This window comes from Cuculus canorus, chromosome 6 (genome assembly GCF_017976375.1).
Source record: "Cuculus canorus isolate bCucCan1 chromosome 6, bCucCan1.pri, whole genome shotgun sequence".
Taxonomy (NCBI): domain Eukaryota; kingdom Metazoa; phylum Chordata; class Aves; order Cuculiformes; family Cuculidae; genus Cuculus; species Cuculus canorus.
Window position 1 is genome coordinate 2,545,505 of NC_071406.1, and position 12,989 is coordinate 2,558,493.

Genomic DNA, 12,989 nt, shown 5'->3' on the forward strand with positions numbered 1-12,989 from the left:
CTCCCGAGCAGCTCCCTGAATGGCTACCACAGCATTTCTTCAGTAAATGAAGTAATTCCTTCTGCAAGGCACAGAAAAGCCATCCAGACTCAGCGGAATCATCTTGTATTTGTTCTTTCCCAAACGAACAGCAACGTGCTATGATCCACAGGCTTCCTCTTCTTCCCGAGATACCTACTGGCTTAAGCTACAGAGAGAAATCACCCCCAGAAAACCAAGCGGCACCAGATCTGTCAATCTTCTGCTGCTGCAGCTCTGGAAATAGCCTGACCTGAAAGCAGCACAGCCCAAAACCACAGGGGAACGAGCACAGCACATCATAGTTCATCTCATCCGCAGAAGAGGAAAACACAGCAGGTTAGAGACATTTGCAGCGTATGCCAAGGTACAGGATAAGCTTAGGGAGGGGGGGAATTAGCAATTAGAGTTATTCTTTTGAAAGGATCAGCTCCCACAAAGGCGTTTGTCAGCTCCCAGGGTCTTCAGACACCACCAATTCCATATAAATGCTGAACTTAGCCAGGGCAGCTACATGTATCTCACAACAGTGCCTCACAACAGCTTTCATATGAATCATGCTCAGTCTTCCCTGGAATAGAAGAAGTGAGCAGAGCTGGAAAATACACCAAAGCTACTGGGAGACAAAGCATTAGGTTCCCAGGCTAAGCCTTCTGACAGGGAAACGGCATGCTCTGTATCCACAGACCTATTTCGCACCAAGGCAGAAGTCCCACCTCACTTCACATCCCACGTATCAACATGGAATGAGCTTTTCTAAAGGGTTCTATACAGATACGTCATGAACAAACCCTCCGTCAGCAGAACTGCTGTGCGACTGGAGGTGGAGATGGAGGCTTGGCTTTTGTTAGAAGCACAATGTACCACACCCCAGGAAAAAAAAGCCAAGCGGCACACCACGGGGGTTTAATTTGGGGTTTTTTTAGCTGTTTATCTACTATTGCAGGGTATTTTTGTGGGTCTGTCTTACTCAGAGTAACAATCGCTTTGTTAAGCGGAGAGCTCTGTACTGGAAGGACTTCAGAACATGACTTTTTTCCATTGGTACAAACTCTGTTGACTTCACCGGTGCTTGTGCAATGAAAGGTAAAACATATTCAAATATTCTAGGGATGGAATTAAAGAGAATCTCTCCACAAGGCAACATTTCAAGCAGTACTTAGAACAGAAAGTATTAAAAAAAACCCTGTTGAGATCCCACCCCGCTCACTGCAGAGGAATTGGCCATCAATTTATGTTTTCTTTTACTTGATGGAATACACCACTGCAAGCAGCAACCATCGCACCGCAGCAGGGTAGCAAGTGATGGTATATTTTGTTTGCTTTTAGGCACAATAGTTAGCTCTGCGGACTATTTCATGGATAAAACAACAGAATTTCCCCCCGTTGGAGTGAAGTACAATCCCAGTGGGACTGTCCCGTTTACCCCACGGCTCTCTGCTGGTTTTCCCCTAGGGAATTTTCTGTGGGAGAGGGCAGAGCATGATGCGAAGCCCCCGGCGCAGGCTGCGAGGGGCTGAGGAAGGCTCCGCGCTGCCCGCCTGACACGGAGCGCTCAGCGGAGAACTGCAGCGCTCAGCAGCTCCTGCTAAGCTGGGCTTTACACATACCCTCACGCTGCAGCTCAAAAAGCAGCTGACAACTAGAATGAAGAGTCTTTTATCCTCTTGCTGGAGATATTAACATGAGGCTTCCCAGCTGAAAGGTTTGGTTTAGACGTTCTCCTATGAGAAAGCTGGGGAGGGACTTTTTCCAAGGGCATGGAGTGATAGGAAGAGGCAGAATGGCTTTAAGTTGGAAGGGGGAAGATTTTAAATTAGACATTAGGAAGGAATTCTTCACGATGAGGGAGGGGAGACCCTGGCCCAGGGTGCCCAAAGAAATTGTAAAGGCCACGTTGGATGGCGCTTTGAGCAACCTGGTCCAGTGGGAGGTGTCCCTGCCCATACCAGGGGTCGGAACTGGATGGGCTTTAAGGTCCCTTCCAACCCAAACCATTCCATGATTCTAAACGTGAGATATCTGCCTGAAAACTCAGCTTCAGATCAGCTTTGTAATAAAACAGACACCATCACTCTAGTCCTAACAGAGAAAGCAGTGCAAAACACTCCCTCACAACCCAATGCCTCCATTGTTTTCAACAAGGAAGGAGTAAAAGGGTTGGACGCACTCTCTTTCCTCCCGAACCTAAACCAGAAAAGTATCCTCGGGAGAGCCTTCCACCCGGTCCAGAGCCCCTTTGCATTCTTCCCCTGAAAATCATCATCTGAGTGCATAAAAGCACTCAGAGGAACAGGGAGGGAGATGAAGAAACCACACCCCAGAAGACTGCCTCGGTGCTTAGAACAGCAAACAGCCCCACACGCGCCGACTGGACTGTAAGAAGCAAGCCAGGTAGAAAAATGCATTTTTAGGCATGTCAGCCAACATAAACACTCAGAGTCACCTTGAGGTTGCAGAGGAGCCGAAACATCAAATGAAACTGCGGTCTGTCGAGACTGTTGGGGAGGTAACTGCAAAAGACAGTGATGCATTTACCACCATTGCCTTTTCCTGCCATGGTTAAAGACCAGATGCATCCAAAAAGGTTTTCGATATTAAACATGGAAGGAGAATCAAAACACAGTGGGTTTTCTCTGGTTTAACCAAAGGAAAATTGAAGGTAAGACATTTTAATCTTACAATACTTCCATGCAAAGAAGATGGATGAAAGAGGACAGAACATAAGACACCGGGACAAATCCCCACTTTGAGGGGCTTGAATGAGTCAGGACGCTGCCCTAAGATTTCCCTGACAAGAAGCTCTCCACAGGCACAGTAGATACGGCTTTATTCCGGCTGTGAAAGACAGCCTGGGGAAACTCAAGCCTAAGTTGTTGAACTTTCCTTCCCGCTGCTCATTTGCAAGAAGTATCATCAACTCATCACCTTTAATTTGTGTTGGAAAATCTGCTCGAGCCCCTAAAGAAGGATAACAGGAGGAGATGGGGGAGGTTCAGAAAGAAAGCATTTTCCCCACAACTGTTTCTTGTGAGAGTATGTAAGAAAAAAACAGATATTTTCTTTAAATCATTAATATTTTAAGTTTTCTTACGTGATGACAGAATTCCTCAGAGGGGGTTGGTGGTTGGTTTTTCTTTAAATTTTAACAGAAACCCTTTTTTTCCAATATTTTATGGACCAAAATAAAAGCTGCATTGCAGTGTTTTGCAAACGCTATAGTAAAACTTAAAAAAAAAAAAAAAAAAGTGTGGTTCTCGTTTATTTTTGCTTTAAGTGATGTTTCCAAGAGCTTTTGAAGACTCAAATCCTGCTCTTCCAGAAGGAATTCTGTTCCTGTAGTGCCTTCCACCAGAATTAGGCTCCCTTCTCCCTGCAGGCATTATTCGTTGGAGAAAAGGAGTCACTTTAAAGCAGGAAATGGCAACAAAAGGTTGGTCTTTCTACCACCACACTGCAGTGGCAGCCACTGTAGATCAAGTTACACCAAAGCTCCAGGAGCTCTCAGTGCTGCGAATAAAGCAGACAGCCTATGGAAAGCTTTCCATGTTCATTTACACTTACAAAACTACAAATATCCCCATGGAATTCCCCAAAATGGTCCTGAATTGAATAAATAAATATATATATATGTATGTATGTATGTATTCACAAGACTCTCTTTCCAACTATTTTTTTTCAACTCCCATGGTAGGAAATCAACAGTTTATTTTATTTTTCCTTTTTACCTCTACTAAAGGAGTTACCTCCTGTCTGCCAGACATAAATACCTTTTTCAAGGCACCCCAGTTACTGTTTTGTCAGACAACAGGTTCCAGACGACGAGATACCTACCCATTCACCGAGGAAGGGAAAAGGATGCTAAGTTCTACTTCTCTTAAAAAGATAAAGTGGTTAAGGGATTTACATTTTAATCTACTTTTAATGTCTGTGGGTTTATTTATTTAAGCGGGGAGGGGAATTTGCTGACATTTGTTTCTTAAACACCCAAATGACTGTGCTACCCTTCCGTTCCAGGTATTTATTGATCGGAGACAACCCTCCACTGCTGACTGAGGTTGATAACCAATCCGATCTTTCTGCAGTTTGCAGTTGGTTGTGGGTTCAAATATAGAGAATTAATTTGGGCGCCCAGAAAACAAACTAAGATAAAAAAAAAAACAAGTTTGCCATTTTATGTCCAGAATTGACTATTTTTTTCCCCCTAGCTTTTCCACAACTATTGTGCAACTTCCATGAATAAAGTTTCCAATAAACTCAAGGTTTTAATAAGACAAAACATGCACGGAATTGCTCGTTCTTTGTATTATTAATTAAAGATCTCTTTCTCATAGCACAGCACGGATCATGTTATTGAGTTAACACAGCGGACCAATGCACAAAACAAAGCGCCGAACGTGGGCGTTAGACAGCAAACCCGACCCAGGTTCACGCACCCGCTGTCATCTCCGTACACCCACCAAACACCAGCAGAACCTGGAGCACAAACCCAACCGGGAAACCCACTTTGGGAAGCCGCAGCTCCCAGAAGGGAAAGCAAAGGCCCTTTCCTGTCCTGCGCCGTGTTCAACACCAGCCAAGGAGCCACAGCCCAAACCACGGAAGGCTCAGGTGCACACACGCTTTTTGCGTTCGAAGCCTGCGAACAGCCAACCCCTTACCAAGCCTGGAGAAACACAATTTGGGTATGTGCTGCCACAAGTTGGTACTGATTTCATGTTTAAACTACTTAATTTTTTATCATTAAGATGAAAAAACTCCACGTAGGTCATTTGAACAGATAATGCTTATACGGTTGTTCTGAAGGGACCCACCAGCATCAGTGCCTCGGCACAGCCCACCAACAGCCGCGTGGAACCACGGCACCGGCATCAGCCTGGCAATGCGGGGCCAGCGGGGCTTCGTCTTGCCTGGCAGGGCTCTGTACCCACAGGGGATGCTGTGTGGGGCCAGGGATGCTGTGTGGGATAGAGGAGGATGCACGGGGCCAGAGAAGGATGCTGGGGATGCTGTACAGGACCAGGGATGCTGCATGGGGCCTGAGGGGCTGCGATGCTGTGCAGAGCCAGGAAAGCTGCATGGAGCTGCGGATGCTGCTGGTACAGAGGACACTGCACAAGGCCCGCGGGTAGGGAGGGAGGATGGAGCTCCGGCATGAAGGAGGGAGGATGACCCACAGAGCTTGGGGATGAAGGAGGGAGGATGCTCTGCGGAACTCCAGGATGATGGAGGGAGGATGCCCTGCGGAGGTCGGGGATGACGGAGGGAGAACACCCCATGGAGCCTCAAGATGAAGGAGGGAGAATGCTCTATGGGACTCAGGGATGATGGAGGGAGGATGCTCCACGGAGCTCGAGGATGAGGGAGGGAGGATGCTCCATGGGACTCAGGGATGATGGAGGGAGGATGCTCCACGGAGCTCGGGGATGATGGAGGGAGGAAGCTCTGCAGAGCTCAGGGATAAAGGATGTTCCGCGGAGCTCAAGACCGACAGAGAGGGGATGCCCTTTGGAGCTCCAGGACGAAGGAGAGAGGATGCCCCGCGAAGCTCCAGAATGAGGGAGGGAGGATGCTCGGCGGAGCTCGGGGCGGGAGTCGGGGAGAGGCTGCAGGACCCCAAGCGCGGCTGCCCCGCATCCCCCGCACGCCGGGAGCGGCTCGGGGCGGGCGGTGCCGCAGGGGCGCGGCGGAGCATGCCCAGAGCCCGGCATGACATCAGCGCCACCCCCGCCCCGGGAACGGGGGCAGCCCCGCCGGAGCGGGGACAATGGGCGGGGGCACCGGGGGGGGGGAGGCTGGGGCCATGCGGAGGGATGCAGAGGCCATAGGGATGCAGGGATGCTGGACCCATGGGGGGGGAGGGAGGGATGCTAGGATGCTATAGCCATGGGAAGGGATGCAGGGATGCTGGGGCCCTGGGGAGGGAGAGAGGGATGCTGGAGCAACGGCGAAGTAGAGAGGGATGCTAGACCCACGGGGAGGGGGAGAGAGCCATGAGGAGAGAGGAAGGCTGAACCCACGGGGATGCCCGCACGCCCCAGGGAGGGATGTGCGGCCCGGGGGAAGGAAGGGATGCCGGACCTGCAGAGGGCTGCGCAGGCAGGGAGGGGCGCCGGCGCCAGGGAAGGACGCGGCAGACTCACCCCGATGACCACCGTCTCCTCGCCCTTGAATTTGGGGATGAATTTGTCCCCGCGCAGGATCTCGGCCTCGTTGAGGGGCCGGAACCGGCACATCACTTTGATGCTGCACTCGGCGGGGTCCGCCATCGCGGCGGCCGGGCGGGCGGTGGCTCCGCCGGGCAGGTGCCGCAGACGCCCCGCTGCCACCGCCCAGCGACCGCGCGGCCCCGCCCCCGCGGGAGGCCACACCCCCGCCGGGCAAGCCACGCCCCCTCCGCGGCAACGAGGACCGCGGCCGCAACGCGAGGCTCCGCCCCCTCCCCGAGACCACGCCCATTCCGCGCCAATGGGATATGCCGGTGCACCGTGAAGATCCGCCTCCTCGGCGAGGCCACGCCCCTTTCCTACCCTGACCCCCCCTCCTCTTGGCCCCTCCCCCTCCGAGCCAATGAGCCCCACAGCTGCAAAGTGAGGCTCCGCCCCTTCCATTCGGCCACGCCCCTCTACAGACGCACTGTTAGACCACGCCCCCTCCGCGATCTAGCTCCGCCCCTTCAGCCCAAGTCCCGCCCCCTCCGCGCCAATGAGCTACACCGCCGCAACGCGAGGCTCCGCCCCTCCACGGCAGCCCCGTGTGGCCACGCCCCCTCCGCGCCTGAGGCGCCCCCTCTCCCCGCCCCGGGCTCCGACTCCCGGATTCCATCACAGAATCCATCAATCACAGCATGCCAGAGTCAATCACAGCATCCCAAAACCCCAGAATCAACCTCAGAATCCACCGCAGAAACCCAGAATCAATCCCAGAATCATTTGGTTGGAAAAGACCTTTGAGCCCATCAATCCCAACCGCCCCTGCCCGCTGCGAAACCCGATCCCTGAGCACCTCATCTGCCCATCCTCTAAACCCCTCCAGAGATGGGGACTCCACCCCCTCCCTGGGCAGCCTCTGCCAGGGCCTGAGAACCCTTCTGGTGAAGAAACATTTCCTGATGTCCAGTCTGTACCTGCCCTGGTGCAGCCTGAGGCCATTCCCTCTCACCCACAACAGCACCAACAGTCCCAAAACCTCCAACCAGCAGCCGCACCCCAGCGCCAACGTCTCCCCACAACAGCTCACGCCAATGGCTCCCTTCAGTGCCACCAATGGCCCCGGTGGCTCCATCAGCGGCTCTACTCCAACAGCAGCAACGCCTCCCCACAACATCCCCAACAGCTCCGCTCAGGAGCACCAATGTCTCCCCTCTGCGGTGCCAGGTGCCTCACCAGCCCCTCAGCAGCTGCCCCAGAGGCCCCTCAGCTGCCCCAGAGGCCCCTCAGCGGCTGCCCCAGAGGCCCCTCAGCTGCTGCCCCAGAGGCCCCTCAGCGGCTGCCCCAGAGGCCCCTCAGCGGCTGCCCCAGAGGCCCCTCTCAGCAGCTGCCCCAGAGGCCCCTCAGCAGCAGCCCCCCAGAGGCCCCTCAGCAGCAGCCCCAGAGGCCCCTCTCAGCAGCTGCCCCAGAGGCCCCTCAGCAGCAGCCCCCCAGAGGCCCCTCAGCAGCAGCCCCAGAGGCCCCTCAGCGGCTGCCCCAGAGGCCCCCTCAGTAGCACCAAATGTCCCAAAGTCTCCCCCCTCAGCATTATTAACCCAACAGTATTAACATCTCCCCTCAACAGCCCCAATGGCTGCCTTAGTGGTGCCAACAGCCCGAAAAGCCCACTCGAAATGGCTCCAGTGGCCCCAACATCTCCCCACAACAGCCCAAATGGTTCCCCACCACAGCCCCAACAGCTCCCATCAGCAACCCCACCCTAACAACACTAACATCTCCCCACAACAGCCCCAAGGGTTCCCCTCAGGAGCACCAACAGCCTCTCTCAGCAACCCCATCCCAACAGCCCCAACATCTTCCCTCAGGGCCGTGTAAGGGAAGGAAAACCACCTTTCCGAGCCCCGCAGCCACCTTCCACCACCAACTCTCCCCGCAGAAACCAGGCTGGCTTCGTCATTTGTTGGAGTTCTCTCTCTTGTGCCAGGGCGAGGGCTGTGCTTGTGCTCAGCATCAGCAGCGTATCAAACAAATGCACAGCAGGGAGCAGCTATTTGGTTTCCACCTGGCCTCATCTGCTCCATTTTTAACGGTAACTGTCTGGATTAGACTTCCAGATGCTGCTGCTGCTCTCTCAGAGAAAACAAGAGGGGCACAAGGAGAGAAGGACCCAAGACCTGTGCTCCCTTTTCTCCCACACAAGCCAGATTTATAAGCAGGCCTAAGGATATTAATTCCTGGGATGTCATGCCAGCACTTTCCTTCATTATATTACCCTCATTTTCTGTGAGGAAGAGCAGATACAATGGCACGTCTGGGTGATGTTCCTCGTTAAATTTACAAGAGGTTTGTCATGCTGCAGCCAGTGAATCAGCGTCTGGGAGAGAGAAAGTCTGGAGCCTGTTCCTGCGCTTCAGGATTGCTGTTCTCTTCCTTCCCCTTCACTCTCTGACAAAACTTCTTCTTTATCTGCTAAAAAAAGTCTCCTGTCCCAACCCTATGCCCAGGCGAGTTGATTTCCCTGGACCAGGTATTGGAAATGGACTCAGGTACCACATGTGGTCACCTCCTCCATCATTTTCCCCCTGCAAGAAACCAGGACACCTAAAGATGAAGACGGCAACCGCTGATGTCCTCTGGAAAGTTACACAGTCCGTATACTTCAACTCCAAACAGTTTGTGGAACTGGTTTCCTCCATGGACTAGTTTCATTAGATTAGCCCCAGTCCTACAGGGGTGGTTGGATGGTTGGACTCAATGACTGGCCACCTGATGATTGGACTTCATGATCTCAGGAGTCTTTTTCTAACCTTAAAGATTGTATGACTGGTTCTTCAGCGCTTCCACAGAGGTTCGTTCCCCTTTCTTCTAGCCACAGTGGTTGTCCCCATTACCTGGCGTGGGTGGGACAAAAGCAGGCTGGTTACAAAGCCATTGCACAAGGGAGGGTTAGCAATGTGCAGCATGTGATAAGACATTATTACATAATGTGATTTATTCCTGTGGATTACCAATTATTCAGCCCTTTTATTCCCTCTTATGTTTCAGGCAAATTTGCTGAATAGCAAATTCATAAAGTCATGACAAGTAGGGGCTTAGTCATAAAAGACAACTGTTTCGATGAATTAATCCTCTTTTTTCTCCATTATCAAGGGCTCATTTTGGAGCAAGATAGGCAAACCTCTCTTCTCTTATTAGAGTTGTTATAATCTGCAATCGAGAAGAAAGCATTGAAGAGCCATCTCTTCCCCTCAGTTTTGTCACCAGCAATATTGCATTCTCTCTATTGTAGACAATACCATCACAAAGCTGCCGCTTTTACTACTTATTAGCAGATTAGCAAGTTAAGCAGCCCAGTAGGAACATTAGTTTTCAGGCAGATTCAGGAGCAATCAGAACCTCCTAGAACTTGTGAGCTTCTTCCAGGCTGTTCTGGATGCCTGATGGAAGGGATGATTTACTGTTTACTGGGAAATTGCTTCATGTAAGACATGAACTATCAAGATGCAGAAAAGCAGTCGTACTCTGCTGTTGCAATCCTATGCATTGTCATTAATAACTGCTTTCATTCCTGAAGGCATTGCTTTTCTCAGATTGTATACTTAGAAAAAACAACTCCACAGCTACACTCGGCTTTTTTGAGCTACAGAGCAGCAGAACATATAGAATCATAGAATAGTTTGAGTTGGAAGGGACCTTAAAGCCCATCCAGTTCCACCACCCCCCCAACCGGTGATAAGCAGGGACACATCCCACTGGATCAGGTTGCTCAAAGCCCCATCCAGCCTGGTCTTGAACCCCTCCAGGGATGGGGCAGCCACAACTTCTCTGGCCAACCTGTTCCAGGGCCTCACCACTCTCATAGTGAAGAAATTCCTCCTTATGTCTAATCTAAATCTGCCCATCTCCAGTTTATACCCACTTCCCCTCGTCCTGTCACTCCAATCCTTTGTGAACAGCCCCTCTCCGGCTTTCTTGTAGCCCCTTCAGGTACTGGAAGGTCGTTATAAGGTCTCCTCAGAGCCATAATAGAATCTTCTTCCCATTGGTACTATAAAGGTAAAAGAAAGCAAACCTTGATGTCATCCCATTTTCCTTCGACAATGGGGCAAGTTCTCCAGCTAGACACCGAGCCACGGTTTAAATCACCCAGGCAGATTAGACACGGTTTGAGTGCAAATTCTGATTGTTCCTGAAGAAGTTCTCAGGCTGAGCTATCCGCAGCTGGCACGGTTCACTCAACAGCCTGGGATGCTGGAGATCTCCTAAAGGAACAACAAATCCCCTTCTCCGAGCCTGGGGTGCTGAGGGACAGTCATAAGAGAGCGATGGGATGCTGTTTCTCTCTGGATGAGTTGTCGATGTAACCCCACTGTTCAGCCTGCAGGAAAGCCAAGGTGAGGACATGTGATGGAAGCCCTGAACAAGAGCAAAATGTGGATCCTCATAGAGAGGTTGGTCCCACAGAACCGACACCTGAGCATTTCAGAAATGAAAAAACCAATCTGCTATCCAAAAGAACATTGCTTCCTTTCATTGCTTTTGGGGTGCAGGAACGAGCTTTGGGGCCAAGAAAGAATAAAAGGGCTGAATTTCTAGTGTCTTTAAAAATTCGGTGCCGTGAACAAACACCAGAACGGGCCAAGTGAGCAACTTACCAGCGGGGAGAAAGGCTTTAATGTTGATTCCATGGATCCTGGCATCTCAGCTGTGGCAATCGAGATCAGATTTGCTGTTATGCCTGTGTTGTCAGTGCTGAGGTACTTCTTTGGGTAAAGGGTTGGGATCCCCAAGACAAAAAGTGATTTCAAACATCAGGGATTGTTCGTGTCACCAAAACAGCAGGAGACGCTGTTAGGAGTGTATCAGGGAAAGCATTTCCAAAAGTGTTTAAGAGGAATAAAAGTAAATAAAGGAAGGCACAGACTGAAGAATAGGCAACAAAAGGAACTAAAAAGTGCTGAGCAGGCAGTGAGGAGGAACTGAGACACAGACAGGCTCTAACCTGCATAGCCGTGCGTCACCAAGGGCAAGGAGACATCACTGTGGTTCAGGAGAGCCTGAGCTATGAGACCACTTGTCCAGGTAAAGGGACAATATAATAGCAAATGTATAGGATCCCTGGTCCCCAGAAGCACCTTTTGTTTGATCAGACAGGTCATGATTTGTTCAGTGATCAACGGCCGCAGGGGTTCCCATCTCCCCCTCCCACAGCAAGGTCAGATTTGGAACCAACACTACTGGTCAAAGGATGCTCCGTCAGAGAGCATTTGGGCCACGCTAAGGGAGCCAAAAAGCACCTATTGCTTCTGATTGGCAAAACACTTCAATAAATGCTTACTCTGAAGTTATGTAAGTACGTTAAGTACACACATAAATCTCCGTCTTCATATGAATTATTCACATCACGCCTTGTCATGTAGATTGTGTCAGCCCACCTGGAAAAAACGGGTTTGCTAAAAATAAGTAAATCGATTTTTACCACTTTGTATAAAACAAAAACGTTTCAGGCTATGACTCAATACTCAAAATGTTTTTCCAAGTTCCTTACTCAATAAATAACTCAAGAGAAAGGACTGTAACTTGGGGGAGAGGGAAGCTATGCCTGCCTTAATTAGAGGAAGCTATAAAGCAATCAAAGAACTCCCAATCAAGTGAACAAAGCCCTGAACCCACAAAAAAAATACACAACCCCAAAACACAAAGCCTCTACACTGAATTTCGTTGTGAGGAAGAACATGTCCATTGTCAAACCCCCTCACCTTTAGGCATGCAGATCCAGAAAGAGTTAAACAGCATTGCAGGCAGATGATGCCATCTTCTGGTGTCACTTACCAAGCTGGCGATGAGTCTCATCAGATCATCACCAGGAAGACGGGGGATGATGTTATTTTCAGCATCGCTCCGTCCCCAGGGCAGGATTCAGCGAAATAACATTAATGCAGGAAGAGTCAGTGAAGCGGTAACTGGGGTGGTGGGAAAGCGAGCGTCAGGCTGCCCTCGGTTCACAGCCAGCTGCCACCAGCCTGTCCCTGGGGCCAGACGAGGCTGCAGCGCAGCTCACCGAAGCCAAGCCTTGTTCCCAAGTTACCCATTGCATCTCTATCAAGAATCGGTCTGTGCTGCTGGAGTTTGGAAAGGAGAACGATTCGTTGCACACAGCCATGGACAGTCGATCGTCTTCTGCCCCATTAATCACAGAACAGAGAATCACAGAATTGTTTAGGTTGGAAAAGACCTTTAAGATCATCAACTCCAACTGTCAGCCCAGCACTGCCAGCTCCACCACCAAACCCTGTCCCAAGGACATCACATTCATACGGCTTTTAAATCCCTTCAAGGATGGAGACTCCACTACTGCCCTGGGCAGCCCCCGCCAGGGCCTGACAGCCCTTCCAGTGCAGAAATGTATCTTCAATATCCATTAGAGGTCAAACATAAATTGCTGGAGATAAACCGCCTACAACAATCGTACCCAAACAACATTCCCTGGTAATAAACAATCTCTGTTCCAATCCTACTGCAGATACACAGGATCATGGAATTGCTGAATGGTTTGTATTGGAAGAGATCCTAAGACCCATCCAGTCCCACCCCTGCCATGGGCAGGGACACCTCCCACTGGATGAGGGGCTCCAAGCCCCATCCAACCTGGCCTGGAACCCCTCCAGGGATGGGGCAGCCCCCACTGCTCTGGGCACCCTGGGCCAGGGCCTCCCCACCCTCACTGTGAAGCATTTCCTCCTAACGTCTAATCTAACCCTTCCCCTGTCCAATTTACAGCCATTCCCCCTCATCCTATCACTCCATGCCCTTCTAGCAGTA

The 12,989-nt window shown here is 51.0% G+C and overlaps 1 protein-coding gene across 1 annotated transcript in view; it reads right to left on the reverse strand.

The window, feature by feature from the left end:
* KIF5C (kinesin family member 5C) overlaps positions 1-6,385 on the reverse strand; it is an 86,174-nt gene extending 79,789 nt beyond the window's left edge. Inside the window, exon 1 of the mRNA XM_009560074.2 lies at positions 6,162-6,385. Coding sequence (XP_009558369.1) covers positions 6,162-6,287 — 126 coding nt within the window. The 5' untranslated portion in view covers positions 6,288-6,385. The remainder of the gene's footprint in view (positions 1-6,161) is intronic.
* Positions 6,386-12,989: the final 6,604 nt, after the last annotated feature.